General features: G+C 41.2%; 2 protein-coding genes across 3 annotated transcripts in view; one reads left to right on the forward strand and one right to left on the reverse strand.

Moving 5' to 3' along the window:
* LOC308093771 (uncharacterized protein) overlaps positions 1–2,180 on the reverse strand; it is a 30,916-nt gene extending 28,736 nt beyond the window's left edge. For both annotated transcript variants that reach the window (XM_080440105.1, XM_080440104.1), the window contains exons 1-3: positions 2,153–2,180; positions 909–941; positions 1–41 (exon numbers count right to left, since the gene is read on the reverse strand). The exon at positions 1–41 is cut by the window's left edge and continues 285 nt beyond it. In XM_080440105.1, the coding sequence (XP_080296231.1) occupies positions 1–41 (41 nt within the window). In that variant the 5' untranslated portion in view covers positions 909–941; positions 2,153–2,180. The remainder of the gene's footprint in view (positions 42–908; positions 942–2,152) is intronic.
* A 12,683-nt stretch (positions 2,181–14,863) lies between these two features.
* inhbab (inhibin subunit beta Ab) lies at positions 14,864–26,131 on the forward strand (the record flags this gene model as incomplete). Its single annotated transcript, XM_080440011.1, has 4 exons — positions 14,864–15,281; positions 21,041–21,186; positions 24,307–24,676; positions 25,845–26,131. 4 exons carry the CDS (start codon positions 14,864–14,866, stop codon positions 26,129–26,131), a joined length of 1,221 nt encoding a protein of 406 aa, XP_080296137.1.
* Between the last annotated feature and the right edge of the window lie 739 nt (positions 26,132–26,870).

The raw sequence follows: 26,870 nt of genomic DNA on the forward strand, positions 1-26,870 counted from the left end.
AGCGTGACGGGAGTGATGTCACGGTACAGCCCCGCCTTCATCTGAACCACATGATGTAATCACAATGACGATTTAGGCATTTTTAGCAGACGCTCTCGACCCATTCAATCCGGGAAGGCATCTCTGTCATTTTAGCTGTAACCATTATTTTAGACTTTGGCTATTCAAAAATACCAGATCTACACACTCATAGCTATGAGCTTGTAGATCTGCAATTTTTTTAAGAATCTTGAAAATGTGTGCAAATCTTTGAATACATATTTTTTAAAGCTAACATTTGTAACTCAAATGTTTGCTTCTGGGGGTCCCTGAACTAATATTCTGATAGTAATCATTGCTATATACAGTAGTGTTTGTTCAGTAACAGGAGTCTCCGTGTCTCTCCAGCTCTTCAGTGTACCAATTTCATCCAATCTGGAGAGAGAACTGTATTTATATATATATATATATATATATATATATATATATATATATATACATACATACATACATACATACATACATACATACATACATACATACATACATACATACATACATACATACATAATATATATATATACATGCAGACAAAATTGGATCTAGAACACTGTAAAATTGCCAATACATTTACTAAAGAACTGGAGAGACCCCTGTTACTGAACAACATAGAGCTTTAACTTTTCTGTTGTTTTGTTTGTTTTAACCTAAATAAATATCACTTACAACACTTCAATTCAGTTCATGTAACTCCCAAGAGTGTACACATGGAACCAAATGGTCACTAACCCACCTTGGTAAATGGCGACTACTTATTTGTCAACACTTATTCATAAGGTTTGACAATAAATATTGTTTCTAATTAGGGTACGTTTCAGCTACATTCATGTGATAAATTGTTATGAATATAATCTTTTACATATTCTCACCTCGAATAAGCGTCATATCACACCAGCAGCAAACTGTGAACAAAAACAAACGTCCATTACATTTCATACATTATGTTAATTTTAGTTTATTTCAAATAACATGAACTAATGCTACATTATTATTACTGAAAAATGTATCATAACTATTCTAATATTCTTTTGAAAACAGCAGATCTACAAGCTACAATTTGCAATGCGATGAGTTGTCAATACATTACAGTCCAATATAACATGATATTAGATTCTGAAATGAGACATTCTGCATCATGGCTTAAAGGGATAGTTCACCGGCAGCGGTTCCGGTAGGAGACACAAATAGTCTCTTTTGTGTCTCCTACCGGAACCGCTGCCGGTTATCTAATTATTGGCTTAGGAATGCGACTAAAACAAAAAGATATCCATGAATTCAAGTCTCCATGGGGTGACTAATCCATAGAAATCATCATTTTGGGGGTGAACTATATCCCTTTAACTATTTTGACTTTTGCTACTTTGAAAATATTTTGGTGCCAATACTTTGTACTTTGCCTTAAGTAAGATTTGAAAACAGAATCCAGTGGTGCTCATGTACTGTACTTAAGTATAATTTTGAGGTATTTTTACTTTACTGGAGTATTTCCAATTTTCAGTACTTTTACTTCTACTCCACTACATCTCAGAGGCAAATATTGTACTTTTACTCCACTACAATTATTTGATACGTAATTACTTGTTACTTTGTAGATTCAGCCCTATACACATTTCGGCCATTTGAAAATAGCAGATCTACAAGCTCACATTGCAAACGCATTGTGAGCTTGTAGATCTGCTATTTTCAAAAGATTTGTATACATTTAAAAACTTGTGAAATGGGATGAGTATACTTTCTACTTTTGGTACTTCATTTTGATATCAATACTTTGGTACTTTTACTCAAGTAAATGTTGAATTCTGGACTTTTACTTGTAACAGATTATTCATACATGGCAATATTTATACTTAAGTAAAAAAAAAAGTACTTTTTCCACCACTGGCCTTAAGTAAGATTTGAATGCAGAACCTTTACTTGTAAACCAAGTATTTTTGCACTCATTATAAATCTATTATAATGTAATGTAATGAAATATAATGTAATACAGCTTTAACATAATGCTACGTTATTATGTGTGGCTGAGCAGAAACATAACAGCGTGAACAGATGAATAACCTTATTATAAGGTAATAAATGAAGTTAATAACGGATATAAAACATTTCAAATCCTCACGTTCTGCATGTTTGTTATTGTTCCGGGTTTTTCTTCTTCGTTCGTTACTTCCGCTTCCTGTCAGACAAACAGCCGACACGCTGCTGCCCCCTGCTGTCCGTCCCCCACCCCATTATAACTCTATGGTTTCCCCTAGTGGTGGTAAAACGTACTATATTGTTTTACTTAAGTAAAAGTACCAATACTGCAATGTAGAAATACTCAAATATACTACTTAAAAAATATAATACTCAAACATGTAGGCTACTTGAGTAAAAGTATAAAAGTATTGGTATCAAAATGTAATTAAAGTACCAAAAGTTGAAAGTACTCGCTATGCAGAATGTCCAATTTCACAATTTTTCAAATGTGTACAAATCTTTAGAAAATAGTAGATCTACAAGCTCACAATGCGACACATTGTGAGCTTGTAGATCTGCTATTTTCAATTGGCCAAGTTTAAATAGGGCTGAAGTGGTTAATGTATGTTTTGTTTTGTGATGATAATAAAAATCTACAAAGTAACTAGAGACTAAGGTTTTCAAATAATTGAAGTGGAGTAAAAGTACATTTGCCTCTGAGATGTAGTAGAGGTAAAAGTACTGAAAATTGGAAATACTCCAGTGAGGTATAAAAAAAGACCTCAAAATGTTACTTAAGTAGGCTACTGTACTTATGCTACTGAGTAAATGTACTTACTTTACACCACTGGCTGTATTACTGTAAAATTGAGGCTCTAAAATGTTTAGTGTTGTTTCCAATATTTCCTTATCCAAAGCCAGTTATAAACCACAGTATAAACCTCACCCCTTATGTTTATATTGAATAAACCAGAGCCATGTTGTGTCATCATGTTTTTTAAAATATGAATAACCAGTGGTGGAAAGTATCTAATTACTAATTATTGATTTACTCAAGTACTGTAGGCTACTTAAGTACAATTTTGTGGTAGCCTACTTTTACTTTACTTGAGTATTTCCAATGTTCTACTTTTACTTCTACTCCACTACATCTCAGAGGCAAATATTCTTTTACTCCACTACAATTATTTGAAAACTTTAGATACTAGTTATTTTTTGTCTTGTCTTATTAAACATAGGCTATTTGAAAATAGCAGATCCAGGCTCACAACACGTCTTATCGCGATGCGTTGTGAGCTTTCAAAAGATTTTAATTCTGCATAATGAGTACTTTTAGTTTACTTTGGTACTTTAAGTATGTTTGATGCCAATACTTTGTGCTTTTACTCAAGTACATTTTGATTTGATTTGATACTGGACTTTTACTTGCAACAGTATTTCTACATTACAGTATTGATACTTTTACTTAAGTAAAACAAAATAGTACTTTTTCCACCACTGTAACTTATGAGTGACCACTTTCAGTTGTAGAGTTAGTTTTGTCCACATGGGGGCGAAAAAGACCGTGGAATAGAAACAGATCAATGGAGTGTCATGCCTTTGCACTCCATGTAAACCAGTGGTTCTCATTTTTGGCCACAATGCCTTGCGTTGCGAGGCGTTGTGAGCTTGTAGATTTGCTATTTTCAATATTTATCTGTGGAACCCAGTCAAATTAAATGTAATGCCTCAACTCCTTCAATTCCAAGTGCCTGTCAGGGTAGGGGGTCCCCAGTTCAAATATGATTATTTTGGGGGGGCCCCAGTTCAAATATGATTATTTTTGGGGGGGCCCAGTTCAAATAGGATTATTGTGGGGGTCCCCAGTTCAAATAGGATTATTGTGGGGGGGTCGCGGCCTGAATCTGCTGAGAACCACTGATGTAAACATTTAACACAATGTTAAATAGTTCCATGGATTTAGGTGAATGTTGTGTTTTTGCTCCATTCAGTTTCTTTGTTTCCTTTTAAGGAAGTTACAGGACAAATAAACAGACAGCAGCAATCAAACAATCTTCTCTTAGCTTCTTTTGTACATTTGACACTGCTGCTAAAAATAGAATATATCATGCTTCTGTTCTATCTATCTATTGTCTGTGTTGTGTGTAGTCAAACACTGTTCAGGGGTCTGCCATGACAAGAGTCACACCAGGGGGCCACACGCACACCGTTGCTCCAATCCTCACCAAACATGGCACAAAGGCTGTTCATGGGCCTGCCATGACAATAATCACACCAACGAAACCTAAATTGCACACATATGGGGCACTACAGTTACAACAGTGTCTAACACATACATGGGCAACTGGGGGCCACATGCGGCCCCCACCTTCACTTAATGCGGCCCGCAGGTTAATATCGGAATACTGAAATTGTATTTGTTTCAGCTGTTACAATTCCACACATGCAAACATGACCCGCTTTAATTACTTGAGGCTATATTAGTAGCTTAATGACTAGTATTCAAATTCTATAGTGTTTTTTATGTCCAATGTATTTGTATTTAAGTTCATAATGTTAACATAAGTATAACTAAATGCATTTGAAATTAAATAAGAATGTTACTTTTCAGGATTCCAATTAAAAAATAGCACAAAATAAATCTGCATTCCAATTCAAAAATAGCCGATCTACAAGATCGGCTATTTTTGCTACTTTTGTGTGACATAGAATGGCGAAGGACGGCATTCATTTACGAAAAAAGTTAAAATACGGAGATAAGATGTGTCTGCCCGACAGTGTATGCGATGTGGCCCTCTGGAGTGAGTGTGGAAATATAGCGGCCCTCTCCATCATCAAAGTTGCCAACCCCATTTCAAATGGCCATAATAGGACTGGATTTGAAAACCTGAACATCTCGTTCTCAAAAAGAGCCCTCATTTACAATGCTGTTGAGATTACACAAACAAGATCAACAATTAAAACACCAAACCAATACAGATATAAGACACAGAATCAACACTAGAAGATGTGCTCCTCGGAGCACAGGTCTCCGCCAGGTCAGGTTGCAGCACGTCCTGCAAAGCTTAGCCTATGGGCGGTGGTGACAGACGGACACACACACACACGGACGGACGGACAGGGGGTAAAACATACTCTCCACCATACCTTCGGCCTGGCGGAGACAAAAATGAAACTGAATTGTCGCTGTTATTAACTTTGCATTTCTCGTCAAAGTGCTTTGTCATTCAGGCCAATAACAGAGCCACAAATGTCCTAAAGAGAACTGAAGGAACAGCCTAAACATTCACTTTGTAGATGTAGAAAGAAACCAACATAATGCCTATGAAGTGCATGTTTATCCCGCCAGTTTATCTATCTAGGACTTTAGAGGGAGCATGTGAAAAGCAAGTGCAAAACGGCATTAGAATCTTTAAAATGCTGTTGAGATGCAACGGTATGTTAATATGGTGTTGGCGCTCTGTGTATCCTTTAGGCATGTATGCTGTAGATCACTGTTTCCCAAACACTGGGTCGGTGCCCATTTGTGGGTCACAGACAATTTTGTTTTAAATTAATATTATAAAAAAAAAGAAGGAATTAATTCAAAACAAATTCAATGATTTTTCAAAAGAATTTCACTAAGACATTCCATATATTAGAAGAAAAAAGAAAGGCGTTGCAACGTGACGCGTTGTGAGCTTGTAGATCTGCTATTTTCACTAGTTTGGGTCCTGGGAAGACATGACATTTCTCTTTTTCTCGAGCTATAAAGTTTGGGGAACCAGTGCTGTAGCTCCTCTTGCAGTTGAATATAATCATGGTGTGACTGCAGGTCAGTGTACCTGCCAGGGGGGTTGGGGAGGCCTTTTACTAGTTTGTGCTAGGGGCCCATTGTTTCATAATCCGCCTATAGGCTACTGATGACGTGTTTCCAGCTTCTTAATTCATTGATGATGTTCAGATTGTTGATGTGTTTACACGTAAACACAGTGTCTATAGGAATGGCTACATCCACCAGTTTATAATAAAGTCTGGACTATGATTGATGATAATGTTGGAGTGCATAGATTTTTCCCAGACAATACACTATGACCATAAGGCTGCTCTGAAAGGGCCTTTCTGTGTGGAGTTTGCATGTTCTCCCCATGTCCCCTAAGGTAGGTACCCTCACAAAAAAACATGCACTAATCCTGGTCTCAATACTTCCTCCCCCTGGTCAGCCGGGGCGCCTGATGGAGAGGAAAGGAACTGGTTGGAATAACGTGTTCCTTCCACGCGCTACGTCTTACCGGGGAAACTCCCCCCTGTCAGGTGATAAGAAGGCTTGTTAGCTCTCATGCATTGAAGGAGGCATGAGCTCGGCTCTGGGCTCTCCCTAGGCTGGCAGAGGGAGTGTAGCGCCCAGGATTACCTAGACAATTGGCACTGGGTGAAAAAGATGGGGTTGCAAAATTGTGGGATAAAAAAATAAAATAAAATAAAAGGCTGCTCTGTATCTGCGGATGTTGAAAGAAATTGGTCTCCATGGAGATGATGTCTTCATGTCCCATGTGTCCATTCATCCACATACGAGTAATTACTTAAATTCAGTAATGGAAAAAGTAGGCTACTCACATTTTTTTTTTAAACTTAAGTAAAAGTATCAACACCACATGTAGAAATGCTGTTTACAAGTAAAAGTCCCGTATTCAAAATGTACTTGAGTAAAAGTACAAAAGTATTGGCATCAAAATATACTTAAAGTACCAAAAGTGAAAGTACCCATTATGCAGAATGTCCCATTTCACAAGTTGTAGATCGGCTATTTTCAAACAGCCTAAGTATAGGGCTGAAGTGGTTAATGTATGTTTTGTAATAATAATCAAAATCTACAAAGTAACTAAAGTTCTCAAATAATGGTAGTGGAGTAAAAAGTACAATATTTGCCTTTGAGATGTAGTGGAGTAGAATTAAAGAATTGAAAATAGGAAATACTCCCAAAGTAAAAACACCTACAAAACATTCTTGAGTACATGCACTTAGTTACTTTACACCACTGCTTGCATTCATGTGGTAAAGACAGTGTTTGTGTTTGTTTGCTTTTATGGTCCAATGCTAAAGTGGTTCATTTAAAATTAAACTGGAGGTCAATCAATTGGAGGTTTTCACAAAATGACACCCATTCTTTAGTGCCTATGGTGTTGTGATGATGTGACTAGTGTGCGCTGTAGTGATGTTGGTACATAGCAAGTGCAATGGTGCAATCATGTGGCCTTTCTGGGCTAGGTCATCTTGAGTGCATTGACCCGCCAGTTTATTACATTTCAAATGGTTTGAAATGATTTAAAACAAGCACAGATTTGGTAGCTATGCCCTTAGCCCACATCATTGCCCTTAAATCAGGGGTCAATGTCTTTCAGGCCAAGGATCCCGTATAGCTTAGAGAGAGACAAAGCAGGGACCCCCACTACATGTTGTATAACATTGTGTTGCAGATTAAACTTCATAGATAGCTTCATAGACTTGTTTGACAGCGCTATCATCAGTGTTGTGTAAATTAATGTTTTCTTTTATTATAATTTTTTGTTCACACATTATGTTTTCTATGTTGGATTCATCTTAATGTGTATTTTCAGACATTTAATGACTTAAAGCTCAATACGTAACCTTGACCTTTGGCTCTGTAGCCTACTTGGTCTGCTATATTTTCCATCTATACCAAATCTCTAAACTGTGTTGTGAGCTTGTAGATCGCCTATTTTCAAATAGCCTAGGTATGAAATAGGGCTAAAGTGGTTAATGTATGTTTTATAATGTAATAATGTATATTTGCAAAGTAACTAGTAACTAAAGTTTTCAAATAATTGTAATGGAGTAAAAGTACAATATTTGCCTCTGAGATGTAGTGGAGTAAAAGTAAAAGTACTGAAAATTGGAAATACTCCAGTAAAGTAAAAGTACCTTTGGGGGGGTCCCCAGATGACAGTGAAGTGACAATTTAATGACTTTTTAAGACCTTTACCTCAAAAAAAGAAAGAAAGGAAAAAAGTAAAAACAATACTGTAAAAACGGGTCAAACATTGGCCAAATTGTCAAATGATATAAGAAAGAGGCAAACATTTTGAAAATAGCAGATCTACAAGCTGTGAGCTTGTAGATCTGCTATTTTCAATCTGCTATGTTCGCAATATTTCCACAATGTGGATCCGAGTCAAACAAAATGTAATGCCTCAACTCCTACAAGTCCAAGTTCTTGTCAGGGTTGGGGGGGGTGGTCCCCACTCCCCAGTTCAAATATGATTATTTTGGGGGGGTCACGGCCTGAAAAGGTTGAGAACCACTGATCTATACGTAAAGTGAAGGTCATTAATAGTACTGTGACCATGCATGGTCCTTGAACTGGATCCTGCATGTGATGTGAAGCCAGTGCAAGGAGAACAAGAGATCATGACAGCAGCTTTCTGGAGCACTGACCTGGTGGTGAGACAGTTCTCCTTTCTGCCAGCAGGGAACGCAAGCACACAGGCTCATCACACCATCCCTGGCAGTGATGTAAAGTAACTAAGTAGCCTACATGTACTCAAATACTGTACTTAAGTACAAGTTTGAGGTATTTTTTACTTTACTGGAGTATTTCCATTTTTCAATACTTTTACTTCAACTCCACTACATCTCAGAGGCAAATTTTACTCCTACTCCTACTTTACTTTTACTCCACTACAATTATTTGAAAACTTTACTCGTTACTTTGTAAATTTTTATTATTGCTACAAAACATTAACCACTTCAGCCCTATTATACATTTCGACCAGATGCAACGCATTGTGAGCTTGTAGATGGCCTATTTTCAAAAGATTGTTTACACATTTTGAACTTGTGAATTGGGACACAATGAAATGTGAAATTATGCACAATGAGTACTTTTACTTTTGGTACTTTCAAAATGTAGTACTTTTTCCACCACTGGTTGTAAGTTGGGTCAAAATCCATCTAATTTGAACTTTGAGCACAGGCGGTCTGACTCCTGTTAGCAGAGAATGAGCAACATTTCACTGTCCTCCTCCATGAGACAGTCTTACCTTAAAACAAGTCAAACACAAAGGAGTCAACCACACAGGGAAGGTTTCCCTGAGTTTAGCTGTGATTGTGCAGGATGAGACTTTAAACACACTGGAGCCTTTCAGCTCTGCTTCACAATGATGCATCCCATGAGACCGTGTACACACACACACGCGCACGCACGCACGCACGCACGTACACACACACACAGCCACGTACATTGCACGCAGTCAAACCCTCGCACTCACACATGCATACTGTGAGAAGCTTTCTCATACAGCTGACTAAGTGTTGTATGATATTGAGTTGTTTTAACAGTTTAATGAGGATAATAATAATAATAATAATAATAATAATAATAATAATACGATGTTCTTTAGAGTCATGTCGTTGCTGTCTGGCAGAAACCAGCTAACTCCATTTTTCTGCTTTTGCATTTTCTTCCATTAAAACAAATTTGAACCAGTATTAAGAAGCGCTTCTGACAAAACCAGCTAAGTCCATTGGATCCTCAAACTTTCTGCTAAACCAGCTAACTCCACCAAAGGGGGGTGGATAGCTGGTTATGCTGACTCCAGGCTCCACCCCCTTTTGACCTCTCATTGTGCGCTTGGAGGTCCATTCAGCTGTTCTTATCAATGATGAACACAACCTCCTAACTGCACTTAATGTTTTGTTTTTGTCATTTTGCGAAAAATGAACATTTTGGAGTTAACTGGTTTTTGCTCGACAGCAGAGATATGCAGGAGTGAACATGCTATTTTAGAAACATTAAGCATCATGCACACCTGTGCACAACATGCTGCCATGAGGTGAGGCAAAAGGAAAAGTAGCAGCAATACCCGTCCATTTTGTTTTCAGGCAGCTGTAGAGAAGACAACACTGGCCACAACAGACTTATAGAACATCTGCAGCATCCTGTTCCACAACAGACTTATAGAACATCTGCAGCATCCTGTTCCACAACAGACTTATAAAACATCTGCAGCATCCTGTTCCACAACAGACTGATAGATCATCTGCAGCGTCCTGTTCCACAACAGACTGATAGATCATCTGCAGCGTCCTGTTCCACAACAGACTGATAGATCATCTGCAGCATACTGTTTGAATGGCTGGAATGGGGTTTGGGAGGGGTAAGGAGCACTCGGCTGTGTCAGCTTGGACCGTTCGCAAGATTACTTGCATTGGTGTAAAGTAACTATACGTACATTTACTCAATTACTGTACTTGAGTAAAATTTTTAGGTATTTTAATTTACTTTACTTGAGTATTTCCAATTTTCGGTACTTTTGCTTCTACTCCACTACACCTCAGAGGCAAATATTGTACTTTTACTCCACTACAATTATTTGAAAACTTTAGTTACTAGTTACTTTGTAGATTTGTATTATTATTACAAAACACACATTACCCACTTCAGCCCTGCATTTCTGCCATTTGAAAATAGCCGATCTACAAGCTCACAATCTGTCGCGTTTGTACTTTTACTCAAGTACAGTAACATTTTCCAGACTACTAGGGTATTTCTATTATTATTATTATAGTATTGATACTTTTACCTAAGTAAAAAATGTGATTACTTTTTCCACCACTGTTGGCCCTGTTTTTGTGCCTAACCCTAACCTTAATCCTAACCCTAACCTCAGTAAAACTATGTCTAAACCTAACCTTAATCCTAACTCTAACCTCAGTAAAACTATGCCTAAACCCAACCTTAACCCTAACCTCAGTAAAACTATGCCTAAACATAACCCTAACCTAAACAAGCGCTCCATTCCAGCCCACATCCTACGGATACAATATTATTGGCTTCCTGTATAAGGCCTCTGCATTGTCAGTCCAGTTTCAACTTGTTGTTCAGGTGTAAGAAACTTGCAGGTGTCCAACTGTCCATGAACTCCACTGACTCCCCATGAATCAGAGCCATATAAGGAGAGTTGCGTCACCTCCGTTCAATTCATCGGGCCAGTCCAATGGCGGCTCGGGAGGAGCCGAACAGTGACAAAGCCCTGAACCGGAGGTTTACGGAATGCACTGGAGTATGAGCGTTTGTCACTATTTCTTAGTTTACATGAACCACTTGACCGATGCTGTTTCTGTCCCCTCATTGACGCAACTCTCCAATACAGGGCTCAGCCATGATTGACGCAGGGGGCTGGGGGCTGTCCACCACCTTGGTCTCCTTGGTCTTGCCTATAGGTTGAGATGAAGGTGGTCGTCATCACTCCGTCATTACTTAAGACACTTGTTTTACTTAAAGGCATTACTTTAAACACTTGTTTTACTTAGAGGCATTACTTAAAACACCTGTTTTACTTAAAGGCATTACTTAAAACATCACTACAAACCACATGCTGTGAAGGATTATGGGAGTTGCAGTCCATATATCACGTGCTGCCATTAAAGGAGTAGTTCACCCAAAAAAATCAATTACACACATGAAGCCTTGAATTCATGGCGATGTATTTGTCTTCGTTGCATCTCTGAGACAATAATTCAGTGATGGGGTGTCTGTCAGTAGGAGACTCAATTGAGTCTCAATTGAGTCTCCTACCGGAGACCCTGCTGGTCATCAAATTATTGGCTCAAAAAATGCGACAAAAACAGCAAAATAATCTCCATGAATTCAAGGCTTCGTGGTGTGTGTAATTGATAGAGAATAAGTATTTTTTTGGGTGAACTACTCCTTTAACAATGCCCTCTGAACAGTGGACTCAAGTACCGCCACAACACATAATCACCACCTGTCTCCTGTACAGACCACCTTCACAACACATAGACCACCTGTCTCCTGTACAGACCACCTTCACAACACATAGACCACCTGTCCCCTGTACAGACCACCTTCACAACACATAGACCACCTGTCCCCTGTACAGACCACCTTCACAACACTTATTACACAGCTTGGTTGAATGCTTGATTCAGATTGGTCAATCATTGAATTCATAATAAGCCTGCAGACAGCAGACATATTAAAGCAGGTAATCAAAGTGTTTATAATCAACTTCAACATCAGTGTTATTGTCATATCAGAGATTTACAGTGTAAAGACGGGGGTGAAATTATATGTTTTACATCCTTATAATAATGCTTTTACAAAGAGATATTGGCAATTACGGGAGACTAATGTAGTGTAATACATGGATTTTTATAATGGTCAACACTGTCCCGATGTGACAGTGTTGTGTTAATTGCATATGTGTGTATTGAATAACAGGTTATTGCAAATCAAAGAGTCGTGTAGTGATAAGGATCGGGTGACAAAGCGCTGACAATAAGATGTCATCATATTACTGAGACAGACATGACAACAAAAGACATGAGGTGAACCTGAGGACAGCAGAGACAGACAGACAGACAGACAGACAGACAGACAGACAGACAGACAGACAGACAGACAGACAGACAGACAGACAGACAGACAGACAGACAGACAGACAGACAGACAGACAGACAGACAGAGGGTTGGATTCACCAGAGGAGGTGATGCTGTTTCTATGACCCCCACTAGAGGGAGCGCTTCTGTTGTCATCAGCAAGTTGAACACAGAATACAGCAATCTGTCAGTTTTACCATAACAATAATCATAGTAATTATAATGACAATAATAACATGTATTTGTGTAGCACCTTGTGAAAACACATTATTTAACAGCAGAATAAATACAAGCTAAACAATAGAAAAGCAGAAATAACACAATGCAAATATTCACAAACCATTACATAAACAAAACAATAAAGATGCGAGAACAGTCTTTATAACTTTCACATTGAGTGAGTGAGTGAGTGAGTGAGTGAGTGAGTGAGTGAGTGAGTGAGTGAGTGAGTGAGTGTGTGTGTGTGTGTGTGTGTGTGTGTGTGTGTGTGTGTGTGTGTGTGTGTGTGTGTGTGTGTGTGTGTGTGTGTGTGTGTGTGTGTGTGTGTGTGTGTGTGTGTGTGTGTGTGTGTGTGTGTGTGAATTAACCACAGAGAGAGAGAGAGAGACTCAGAGAGACTCTGAGAGAGGGAGAGAGAGAGAGAGAGAGAGAGAGAGAGAGAGAGAGAGAGAGAGAGAGAGAGAGAGAGAGAGAGAGAGAGACAGACAGACAGACAGACACAGACAGACAGAGAAAGACAGAGAAAGAGCGAGAGATACAGAGGGAGAGGGAGAGAGAGATAGTTGTATGTCCTGCCTACTTGTACAGACTCATTGAACACAGTGGGAGCACAGAGATCAGACCAGCCAGACATACAGTAACTACTGCTACTATTTATACTACTAGCCAGCTATTAATACGTATACTACTATTACTACTACACATTTTACTACTACCATTAATACAGCTACTAGGCTGATATTAATACTGCTACTGTTTATATTGCTTCTGTTAATACTGCTTATATTTATACAACTTCTAACACTACTACTACTACTACTACTACTACTACTACTACTGTTGCTATTACTACTACTACTACTACTACTACTACTACTACTACTACTACTACTACTACTATTATAGTACTTCTATTAATAATACTACTATAAATAATACTTCTCTTATGCATGGACAGCGTTGTCCAGCAGTGCTACTAGTTGTCTAGCAGTGTTAACTAGTTGTCTAGCAGTGTTAACTAGTTGTCTAGCAGTGTTAACTAGTTGTCTAGCAGTGCTACTAGTTGTCTAGCCGTGTTAACTAGTTGTCTAGCAGTGCTACTAGTTGTCTAGCCGTGTTAACTAGTTGTCTAGCAGTGCTACTAGTTGTCTAGCCGTGTTAACTAGTTGTCTAGCAGTGTTAACTAGTTGTCTAGCAGTGTTAACTAGTTATCTAGCAGTGTTAACTAGTTGTCTAGCAGTGCTACTAGTTGTCTATCAGTGTTAACTAGTTGTCTAACGGTGTTAACTAGTTGTCTAGCAGTGCTAGTTGTCTAGCAGTGTTAACTAGTATAGCAGATCAGAGAAGGCTGATGCAGTATTGTCTACACAGCTCATCCTCTGTTACCTACTGTAGTTTAGTGTGTTGTCTAACAGGCAGCTAGTTAACTAGTGTTAACAGAGCAGGCGTAACGTCTACACAGCTCACCCACTGCTTGCATGTTTGGATGGGTCAGACCCAGCTTTAATCTGTTCATTAATTAACATTAATTAATCATTGTTCCCTCTCCCTCTCCCCCCTCTCTCTCTCTCTCTCTCTCTCTCTCTCTCTCTCTCTCTCTCTCTCTCTCTCTCTCTCTCTCTCTCTCTCTCTCTCTCTCTCTCTCTCTCTCTCTCTCTCTCTCTCTCTCTCTCTCGTCCTCAGATGAGCCCTCCATCAGCGTCTCCAGTCATATCTCCATTCTCCGTACATCGGGCCAGCTCGTTTGTGCTTTCTGCCCCGGCATCTCTCTATTCTAGCACATCCACATAGGTATAGTGTGGGACGCCCGTGTGTGTTGGATCCCACATGTACAAGCTTTTTGGCAGGGGAGTTCTCGGTGTCGATGGAAATGACCGGCTAGTCTCGTCCCCCTGACTGCTATCTTCTCTGACACATGTGGTAGCTCCTCGCATACAGACGTTCGTCCTGTTTGATGTTTAGCACCACACGCAGCATTCTGGTGTAGGCACCCGTCCAGGGACTTTGTCCGTAGCAGTGTTAACTACAGTGTTAACTACAGTGTTAACTACAGTGTTAACTACAGCGTTAACTGTACCTTGAGGTTGGAGAGACACCCAGTGTAACGCCCAGGATTCGAACCCGGGTCTCCCGCGTGGAAAGCCAACATCTTAACCACTAAGCCAAAGGGAATTCCTTATAGCTCGGGGGGAGATATTAAGACTTTCAGGCCATCAGGCTGAGGTTGTGAACCACTCTGTTACACCCAGCATGGAGTCATGCGCAGGAGGAGGAGTCTGGCTTTGTCTGCTGATGGCTTCGGGGCTTCTCCTCATGGTGTCTGGATCCCCCACACCTCCACCACCTCCACAAGGAGATACCGGGACGGAGGAGCCGCCCTCGTCGTGTCCCTCCTGCGCCCTAGCGGGCCTGAAGAGGAACTCTTCGACCTCCTCGGACATGGTGGAGGCCGTGAAGAGACACATCCTGGCCATGCTGCACCTGAGCGGGCGGCCCAACCTGACGCACCCGGTGCCGCGCGCCGCCCTGCTCAACGCCATCCGGAAGCTGCAGGTGGGGCGGGTGGGTGAGGACGGCACCGTGGAGATCCAGGACGACCGCGGCGCCGCGGCGGAGTTGAACCCTCAACCCGAACCTCCGTCTGAGATCATCACCTTTGCGGAGCCAGGTGTGTTCATGTCGTGTATGTATGTGTGTGTGTGTGTGTGTGTGTGTGTGTGTGTGTGTGTGTGTGTGTGTGTGTGTGTGTGTGTGTGTGTGTGTGTGTGTATGTGTATGTGTGTGTGTGTGTGTGTGTGTGTGTGTGTGTGTGTGTGTGCGTGTGCGTGTGCGTGTGTCCTTTCTGACCCAATAACCCCTCAAGACCAAACCATGGTTTTCAGGTTCATTTTAGTTTGAACTTTCAACACTAGCTGTGATGTGTTTGCGAGAGTCTGCTAGATAGACGCTATCAAGATCTACACAATAATCTGTTTGTTCAAATAGATGGGAGAAGTTATCACATCAGGGCAAAAGCAGTGCTCCCAACCACAGTCCTTGATCGATGCTCTCTGGTACCATCTGTCCAATAATAACACAGTGAAAATTAGATTAGTAGTTCTCAAACGTTTTCATATCAAGGACCCCAAATTAATATGTATTTGGCCATGAACCCCCGTTTGAAAGTAATTTGTGCCAGGGACCCCATGCAAGATTTGTTTTGTTTTTATAGACGATCTACAAGCTCTCAACGCGTAGCATTGTGACACGAGAGATTGTAGATCGGCTATTTTCAAATAGCCAAGGGTTAAAGTGGTTAAACTGATTTTGATGCTATATTAACTAATTTTGCTGGGGACCCCATGGAACATCCTCAAGGACCTCTGGGGGTCCCAGGACCCCACTCTGAGAACCGTTGCATTAGATCCACACCTGATGTGTTTCCCCCCCCCCCATTCAAACCTTTATTTAAACCTTTATTTATCAAGGTTGCCCTCACATGCCTTCTCAAACTCTTTCCTGTCAAGGACCCCCAAGATGATATGTATCTGGCCACGGACCCCCCCCATCTGAAATTGTTTTGTGCCAGGGACCCCAGAAGAAAAAAAAACTATTTAGCTAAATACTAAATATCTAAAAAAATAAATGACAGAGATGATTTTCTGGTTTTAACGGGTTAAACACACTGCCTTGCAGTTTTAGGTCAGTGGGAAGAAGAGGGAGTTCTCAGAGTTTTGGCCCCTTTTCTGAGAAGGCACACCGTCCGAATGAGTTGTTGTGCTTTGGAACGGGGCAATCACCATTATTGGAAGCTTCTGTGGTTGCTCTGTACTCGCTCTGACGTTAACCCTGATACATGACTCTCATATATATAGGTCATTACAGATGACCATCTTGTGATCCAAGGCTAACTCCGACGTCTTAACAACCAGTCCAGAAAACACTAGGGAAACATGACCAGGGCAGGAATTTCAGGAAGGCCACAAAGGCCATGGCCGTCGTTGCCCCTCGGTTTGGCCTTGTGCCCCTCAAAAAAATGTCATGCGCTGAGGCCACAGTGGCCTTAATGCCCCAGCTGACTGTACCACTTTCTTCTCTAGTCTTGTCAACATGTAGACACCAGTGTCTCTGTCTTGTCATGTAGACACCTACATGACACCTACATTCACTGCAGATAGTCTACATATTACATTTAAAATCCTCCATAACCCTTAAATTCAATTAATTCTTTCAATGGACTAAAATCTTGTTTTATTTGATGGCCTTCCTGTCCTGGCATTTGGCCTTTGTGCCCCCCACAATGTGTTGTTAATACAATATAACTTATACAATCTGTATGGTAGAGTATGTTAATACAAACAACTTATACAATCTGTATGGTAGAGTATGTTAATACAAACAACTTATACAATCTGTATGGTAGAGTATGTAATACAATACAACTTATACAATCTGTATGGTAGAGTCGTCACCTTGCTAAACTAAAGTAATTTTAAAGATAAAAAAAACTAAACTAAACTATATATTTCTTAATCCTTTCACCCAAAACGTTATAACAAATTATGACTATTAACATAAAAATAACACTGTCTGTCAGTTATGTAACATAAGAGATTTAAATAGGTTTAAATAGGATTAAATCTGACTAAAATCTGACCAAAGCGCCACCTCGTGGTAGTATTTGGAACTACATTTACTGCACGAGTGAGTGAGGCAAATGAGGAGTGTGATGTCAACATGACAAACGACAAAGTCAATAGGCACCGACTGTAGGCCAAATGATTTTGGTACAAGTCAAAATCATTTGGCCATTGTTTGGCCTAAGTCACAAATCCATGTGACTTAGGCCAAAGAAATGGCCTATTTTGGCCTAAGTCACACTAGGGAGATAGGCCATTATACAAAAAGGGGAGGGAACAGTGTGATCCTTTTCAATTAGGACGTAGGCGATTTTACCAGAGGTGACCAGTGTCATGAGGAGCTGACTTAGGCACAAATATCATTTTCCTCAAAAAAATGACTCAGGCCATTAGTTTAGCAAGGTGACGGTATGTTAACACAATATAACTTATACAATCTGTATGGTAGCGTATGTTAATACAATATAACTTATGTTCATACAATACAATTAGTCAGAAATGTAAACAGCACAAGGTACAGTCAGACATTAAGGCTATTTTCCATTGTGGTCCTTCTATTGAGACATTTAGGTTGTGTCAAAGGTCAAATTTCTCACCTAGACACAGGATCTGACACGAATTTTGACCTGAAGGTCAAGATTCAATTTATCCCCTGACTTGTCTTACAATATATTGTATGTGTCTGTACAATTACAACATGTACAATTAAAACATATACAATTACCCTTACCCAATTACAATTTAGGCATTTAGCAGATGGCCTAATCGAGAGTGACTTCCAATAGACAAGGTAATCACATGAATGCAGAGAGACCCCAGGTAGACCAAGAACCTTGCATCAGTCTAAAGCAACAATTAACCATCTGTACATTGAATCTATATGATACAATGAACCTAGCATCTGACAGTCTGTATGGTAGCCATAGCTGTGTCAATCACTAGCATCAGTCAAGGCAAAAAGTGGCAGTTAAGTGCTAGGGGTGAGATGGAGTCTTCAGATTGAAAGATTGAAATTGGAGTGAGTCTGCAGTTCTGACTGCAATGTGGAGTTTATTTCACAGTTTAGGAGCCAGAAGGGAAAAGAGTCTAGGACGCATGGAGCGTTGTTCAGGGTGTTTTGGGGAAGGGAGAAGAGTCTAGGACGTGTGGAGCGTTGTTCAGGGTGTTTTAGGGAAGGGAGAAGAGTCTAGGACGTGTGGAGCGTTGTCCAGGGTGTTTTAGGGAAGGGAGAAGAGTCTAGGTTGCGTGGGGAGTTTTAGGGAAGGGAGAAGAGTCTAAGACGTGTGGAGCGTTGTCCAGGGTGTTTTAGAGAAGGGAGAAGAGTCTAGGACGTGTGGAGCGTTGTCCAGGGTGTTTTAGGGAAGGGAGAAGAGTCTAGGACGCGTGGAGCATTGTCCAGGGTGTTTTAGGGAAGAGAGAAGAGTCTAGGACGTGTGGAGCGTTGTCCAGGGTGTTTTAGGGAAGGGAGAAGAGTCTAGGACGAGTGGAGCGTTGTCCAGGGTTTTTTAGGGAAGGGAGAAGAGTCTAGGACGTGTGGAGCGTTGTCCAGGGTGTTTTAGGGAAGGTTCAGACAGCTTTCCTGTGTTGGCTGACCTGTACAATTACATAGAGAGCACACGTGACAGCACCATGCTTGGGTCACGTCATGGGTCAGTATGGGTCAGGTTATGGGTCGGGTTATGGGTCGGGTTATGGGTCAGGTTATGGGTCAGGCTGGGCTGTGTGTTCCAAAGTAGAACGAGCATATCTTCGTGGGTCATTTTGGGCATTGTTGCAACCGGCGGAAGCAGCGCGTGACAAACACATTCTCCACTGGATTGTTTGCCTACAGAAATGTGCATAATGGCTTCCTACTATAAATAGTTTCCCTTTGAGTGAAATCTTCAATTAAAAAGGACCCTCAAAGGCTCGCCGATGTGGGGGCGGAATACCCTGTGCTCTGCTGGCCGTGAATAATCAACCTCATTCACACTCATACAGTCTCGGTAATTAATGGCCGTGGACTGCTGGATAGAGAGAGTGTGAGAGAGAGAGATGACAAAGGACAGTAAGAGAGAGAGAGAGAGAGAGAGAGAGAGAGAGAGAGAGAGAGAGAGAGAGAGAGAGAGAGAGAGAGAGAGAGAGAGAGAGAGGAGAGAAAGCCTGTCTATATTTCTGAATGGAACCACATTCCTTATGAACGACGACCTGCAGCTTTCTTTTTTTAGAAAGGCTGCTCATGTTGTGGAGGATTATATTTAGGGCAAAAGAGGAAACATGCTATTCACGCTATTCTATTGATGACATCTACCTATCTATCTATCTATCTATCTATCTATCTATCTATCTATCTATCTATCTATCTATCTATCTATCTATCTGTCTATCTGTCTATCTGTCTGTCTGTCTGTCTGTCTGTCTGTCTGTCTGTCTGTCTGTCTGTCTGTAGATAGGTAAGTAGGTAGATAGATAGACAGACAGACAGACAGACAGACAGACAGACAGACAGACAGACAGATAGAGATAGATAAAATTGCAGATATAGAAGCTCATAGAGTGCTGCGCTATGAGCTTGTAGATCTGCTATTTTAGAAAAATCGTGAATATTTGTGCAAATCATTGAATATTGTATTTTTTACGAACATTTGTAAAATATGTTGTTCCAGGGACCCTGCAGAAGCAAAGATTTGAGTTACAAATGTTTGCTTTAAAAAAATATTTGTTCAAAGATTTGCACAAAACTAAGTGAAGTGTCTTGCTCGGCAGCTCGGGGACACTTGGGCACATTGCTGAGGCCTTGGGAACAATCCTGGGACCTCTGTCTGGCTTCCCAGGCGGGCTCTCTCTAACCATTCAGCTATGGCCGCTGTAAACAGACAGAACAATAATCATAATCGCAATAATAATGGTTTCTTTGTCTCTGTTCAGCAGCTGTGTTTGCAGCATTGTGCGGACTCAGCTCCCAAAAGTTCCAAAGCTCTAATAACACTAACTCTAATGCATGGGTCTTCAACAGGGGGTCCGGGGACCCTTATGGGGTCCTCAGAGTTATTACAGGGGGCCGGGGGGGGGGGGGGTTGTCAAGTCTTTGTGTGATATGAACTTTTTTTTTTTACATTACCCACTTGAACACTAGCGTCACTATTCTGGGGGGGGGGGGGATTCAGCAAAAATAGCAGATCTACAATCTCACAACGCGTGACATGCTGTGAGCTTGTAGATCGGCTATTTTCGGCCAAGAGGTCTTGTGTGAAGGGGAAAATAGAGTACGGAGCCAAAGGTCAAGTTTACTAAGTAGCCTATTGTGGGTTTAAGTTGTTAATTGTCTGCAAATTCCCAAACACAACACAACACTGACAATAGTGCTGTCAAACAAGTCTATGACGCTATCTATGAAATATACGAAAATGTTGAATCGTTAACACAAATTTATACAATGGGTTCCCTGCTTCATCCGTCAATCAGCTAAGGGGTCCTTGACCTGAAAAACGTTGAAGACCCTAATAGATTAGTTTGTTATCACTACTACAAATAGATTGTATTGATACTTAAAGTACATGTTGATGCCAATACTTTTGTACTTTTACTCACGTAACATTTTGAACACAGGCCTTCCACTTGTAACAGCGTATTTCTACATTGCAGTATTGATACTTTTACAAGTCAAAAACTGAGAGTACTTTTTCACCACAGTCAGTCAGTCGGTCGGTCGGTCGGTCGGTCGGTCTGTCTGTCTGTCTATTTATAATAATTCAGTATAGAAATAATGTCATTTCAACATGCTAGCATATGTGGACATGCTAACGGGCTAACTGCTCCTGTGTCCCAGGAGGCTCTCCTTCCACGGTGACCTTTGACCTCTCTAAGGAGGGCAGCAGCTCCTCGGTGGTGGAGCAGGCCAACGTCTGGGTGTTCCTGAAGCTCGCCAAGGGAGGCGGCCGCTCCAAAGGCAAAGTCACCATCCAGCTGCTGCAGGTAACCAAGTGCATTTACTCAAGTAGTGCACTTAACCCATTATGAACGGGAACGCATCTGTGTCATTTTTAGATTTCTTTGGCTATTCAAAAATATCAGATCTACAAGCTCATAGCGCGGCACTCTGTGCCTTCTGGGGCACAGAGTGCCCCAGAAGGCCCAAAAATTACAAAATGCTTTGTCAATGCAAATGCGTGGATTCTTGGAAAAAATCTGCAAGACCATGAATCCACACATTTGCATTGACAAAGCATTGGCAGATTCCGCCCCAGAGGTAAAATAAAAGTGCGGTGGGAGCGCGCCCTTACAAGTCCCTTATTCAAAATGTACTTGAGTAAAAGAACAAAAGTATCGACATCTAAATATACTTAAAGTACAAAAGTAGGCCTAAAAGTACTCATTATGCAGAATGTCCCATTTCACAAGTTCAAAATGTAGAAAAATCTTCTGAAAATAGCCGATCTACAAGCTCACAATGCATTGCATCGCGGCACATTGTGAGCTTGTAGATCTGCTATTTTCAAATGGCCTAAATATATATAGAGCTTAAAGGGATACTTCACTTTCACATAAAATAAACATTAAAAAAATATATTTAAAAAAAATTAAAGAAGTTATGGCAAAATAAAGGCCCCCTCACACATTAGTAGGACACTCTAATGCGTGAGGGGGCCATGAATTTTCCATTACTTTTTTCATTTATTTTTAATATATTTTTTAAATGTTTCCCCCCGCCGAAAGTGAAGTATCCCTTTAAGTGGTTAATGCATTTTTAGTAATAAAAATCTAAATCTACAAAGTAACTAGTAACTAAAGTTGTAAAATAATTGTAGTGGAGTAAAAGTACAATATTTGCCTCTGACATGTAGTGGAGTAGAAGTGAAAATATTGAACATCGGAAATACTCCACTAAAGTAAAAATACCTTAAAATTGTACTTAAGTACAGTACTTGAGTAAATGTACTTAGTTACTTTACACCACTGCCGGCGGGTTGTGGAGAAACCCGTCTACCAGTGACATCATTGGCAGGCAGGTTCGGTCATCTTTGATTAATGTGAGAACAATGGCTTCTATTATAGCATGCTAACTTTCCAGGAAAGTGGCCCGTGTTCGGGGGGAGGGAAGCCGGGCGCGGAGGGCGATAATTGTCAATGCAAGTAATCCTATGGGCCGGGGGCGGCACCCATAGACATATAAAGCTAGACGCCTCCTCCGGTTCTGAGGCGTCTGTATCTCGGGCGCCATTTTGGAGAAGGCAATCTTCCTGACTACTGGCCAATCAAAGCGCGTCTTTTCCGGGACTTGGCAGAATCTAGGTGTATACAAATATAACAGGATATTTTTATACAACTAGATTCTGTTCCGGAAAATAGTTGTATAACTAGATTAAGTTCCGGAAAAGACGCGCTGTGATTGGCCAGTAGTCAGGAAGCTTGCCTTCTCCAAAATGGCGGCCGAGATACAGGTCGCTCTTATGAACTGCAGAGGCCAATGAGGTATCTAGGTTTCTATATCTATGGCGGCACCTGTCAGCGGGGAGTGTTGTAACACGGAGGCTCTACGTCCTCCCGGTGGGGTCTCCTCACTGATAGGTGAGTCAGTAGGATACAACAGTGACCACGCTGAGAAAAGACCCAGCTGGCTGGCTTTTACTCCACTACAATTATTTGAAAACTTTAGTTACTAGTTACTTTGCAGATATAAATTATAATAGTATGAAACATACATTAACCACTTCAGCCCTATTTTATACATAGGCTATTTGAAAATAGTCGATCTACAAGCTCACTGAGCTTGTAGATCTGCTATTTTCAAACATTTTAGTACTTTTACTTTTGGTACATTAAGTACATTTTGATGCCAGTACTTTTGTACTTTTTTACTCAAGTAACATTTTGAACACTTACTTTACTTGTAACAGATTATTTTTATATTGCATTATTGTCTCCGCCAGGCCGAAAGGCATGGCGAGAGAGTATGTTTTGCCCCCTGTCCGTCCGTCCGTGTGTCCGTCCGTCCGTGTGTGTGTGTCATTCTGTCTGTGTACAGCTAATCTCTGGCACCGTTGGCTTGATTGCAGCGAAACTGTGCACACACACTCCCTGGATAACACAGCAGAACCTCTGCCCCAAATTTTTCACATGGGCCTTTTTTAGTGCCACCAGGAGGCCGATTTGTGCAAAACATATTTTTTTGGCAGTACTCCTACAGATTTTGTTCAAAAATCCCGCAAATCGGTACACAGTATCTCTATAGTCATTAAACGAAACGGGTCTTTCAGATTTGTCATATCCCATCCTGATTGGCTAAAAATGGCTTCCAAAGTTTGCATGAGTGCTCCATTTTGAACAAAATGCCTCAAATCATGAACACAGCATGCAATTTCCGTGAAATTTTGCACGCACATTCACATTAGGCAGAGGAAGAAATGCCACTTGAAAATGTTCAAATCAGCCTCATGGATTTGTGTTTTTACCTATAACTGCACCGATATGTGTAAAACTTTGTATTGCGCACTCTCTAGAGGTCAAGGAAAAACCTTTGCCCTGCATTTTTCACATCTACCTTTTATACCGCCACCAGGAGGACACTTTTTTTAATATTACTCCTTCCAATTTATCCAAATTTCACGCAAAACGGTACACATGATCTCTATAGTCATGTGATCAAGATGGATGTGTTTGATTTTTCATATTCCATCCTGATTGGCTAAGATTGACATCTAAAGTTGCAGTAGTGGCTTGTTTTGAACAAAATGCCACAAATCATGAACGCTGCGTCTGATTGCGATCACACTTTGCACGCACATTCACACTATGTTGAGGAACAAATGCCACCCTTTTAACATTGGCGTTATAGCGCCACCAGCAGGTCTAATGCCTCAAATCATGAATGCAGTGTCCAATTGCGGTGCAAGGCCTAAGAAGAAATGGCACCCTTTCCACATTGGCGTATTATAGCGCCACCAGGAGACCACAATAACATACCTGACCTGGCGGAGACCTGTGCTCCGAGGAGCACTTTTTCTAGTTGGTACTTGTACTTAAGTAAAATATCTGAGTACTTCTTCCACCACTGAATTAGCACAATGACTAAAAAACTTTTTCCACGTCTGCCAGGTCAACCACACCCAGCAGGAGGGGGAGGGGGAGGAGTCAGTCTCGGAGAAGACGGTGGACACGCGGCGTAGCGGCTGGCACACCCTGCCCGTCCCCGCCAGCGTCCAGGCTCTGCTGGACGGCGGGCGGAGCAGCTTGGACCTGCGCGTCTCCTGTCCCCTCTGCGCCGAGGCCGGAGCCACGCCCGTGCTGGCGTCGCCGCCAGGGGACACGACGGGCAACAGCGCCAGGGACCAGTCCCACCGGCCTTTCCTCATGGTGGTCCTCCGAGCCGGCGAAGACCACGCCCACCACAGGGCCAAGAGAGGGCTGGAGTGCGACGGGAAGATACGCATCTGCTGCAAGCGCCAGTTCTACGTGAACTTCAAAGGTATATTAGGGCGACGGATGATGCACGGCCGGTGGTGGGAAAAAAGTACTCAACTGTTTAACTTGAGTGAAAGTATCAGTACTGCAATGTGGAAGTACTCTGTTACAAGATCCGGAATTCAAAATTTACTTGAGTAAAAGTACAAGAGCATTGGTATCAAAATGTACTTAAAGTACCAAAAGTAAAATGTTTGAAAATAGCCAATCTACAAGTACTTAACGTGTTGCATTGCGACGTGTTGTGAGCTTGTAGATATGTTATTTTCAAATAGCCTAGGTATAAAATAGGGCTAAAGTAGTTAATGTATGTTTTATAATGTAATAATTTATATCTGCAAAGTAACTAGTAACTAATGTTTTCAAATAATTGTAGCGGACTAAAAGTACAGTATTTGCCTGAGATGTAGTGGAGTAAAAGTAAAAGTATAGACAATTGGAAATACTCCAGTTAAGTAAAAGTACCTCAAAATTGTAGTACTTGAGTAAATGTACTTAGTTACTTTACACCACTGTGGACAACCGTTAAATGTTTGATGTTTACATACTACTCCATATCTAAACGACAATATCAGTTTATTTTTTCATATCATTATATGGAAATTACTTAAAGTTAGGACTTTTGAAAAGGTGGCCCTACTGGTGCAGAATGGAACTGCACAGTGATGACATCACCAGTGGAGGAGGCGGCTGCTCCTCTACACTGTATTGTCAGTAGCTGTTACAATATTGTCCTATAATGAACATCATAAAGGTCTAGCATTTAAAACCGGACATAACTGCAATAATCTGGAAGCATCTGTAAAAATGATTAAATTAAATGTATATTGATGCTATAAGTATCTGTCTATAGAGAGTTTAGGTGAGTTTACCAGGGCAGATTCCCTCCACTCCTCACATAAGAAAACTGCTCAATTGCATGTCGGGGGCGAGGCAGATTCAGCTGTTCAAACACCCGTTTTCCAACATTTATAAAACATATCTCTTGTTTATGATAATATAATAATGCTTAAATTCTAACATAATGCTCCCCGCTTACAACCCTAACCTTTTTTTTGGTGGGAAAGTGGGGAACAGAACCCAGGGGAACACGAACCCCCTGTTTGTTTGTTTTTTCACATTATTTGAATATCCATCATTTAAAATGACCTGTTGCTCTCCCTCTTTTAAAGACATCGGCTGGAACGACTGGATCATCGCGCCGCCGGGCTACCACGCCAACTACTGCGAGGGCGAGTGCCCCAGTCACATGGCCAGCATGGCCGGCTCCACGCTCTCCTTCCACTCCACCGTCATCAACCACTACCGCATGAGGGGCTACAGCCCCTTCCAGAACATCCGCTCCTGCTGCATCCCCACCCGGCTACGGGCCATGTCCATGCTCTACTACAACGAGGAGCAGAAGATCATCAAGAAGGACATTCAGAACATGATCGTGGAGGAGTGCGGCTGCTCGTGATTGCGGCCGATCGATTCAACCGACTTGAACCCCGTGTGGTTGACCCCGCCGGTCCCTCGGGGCTCTGTACTCGGGGCTTTTCTGTTTTCTGTTTATCGTGGGGAAAGCTTGCGCCCGGAAATAGCCGATCGATAAGCTCACGACGCGTTGCGATGCGTTCTGGGCTTGTCGATCGAGCTGTTTTCTTTGGAAGCTTTCCCCACGATACGGATGCTGGGGTTTAACTGGTTAAAAGGAGGACATTCAGATTAGAAAGAGTGTGGTTGCTCTTGACGCAGCTGGAGGACATTCAGATTAGAAAGAGTGTGGTTGCTCATGACGCAACTGGAGGACATTCAGATTAGAAAGAGTGTGGGTGCTCATGATGCAGCAGGACATTAAGAGGGACATTCAGCACAAGATGGTAGAGAAGAGCGTGGCTGCTCACGATGGTACGGACAATGAATTGTTCTGCCAAATTCCCTTTGAACACTTGGCTTTGTGACTGAACCATTAGACTGTAAAGAAAATATGGACGAAGGGAACGGTGACGTCACCCGTTGGATTCTACAAACCCGTTTTGAAGCCACTTTTTCGGCAGGTTCCACATTTTTGTGTGATATGATTAATTTTTTCGCATTAACCACTTGAACCCTAGCATCCCTATTCTGAGGAGAACTTTAGCCAAAAGTTCACTTTAGCCAAAGTTCACAACGCCTCGCAGCGTGAGGCGTTGTGAGCTTGTAGATCTGCTATTTTT

This window comes from Gymnoscopelus braueri (genome assembly GCF_963280865.1).
Source record: "Gymnoscopelus braueri genome assembly, chromosome: 10".
Classification (NCBI taxonomy): Eukaryota; Metazoa; Chordata; class Actinopteri; order Myctophiformes; family Myctophidae; genus Gymnoscopelus; species Gymnoscopelus braueri.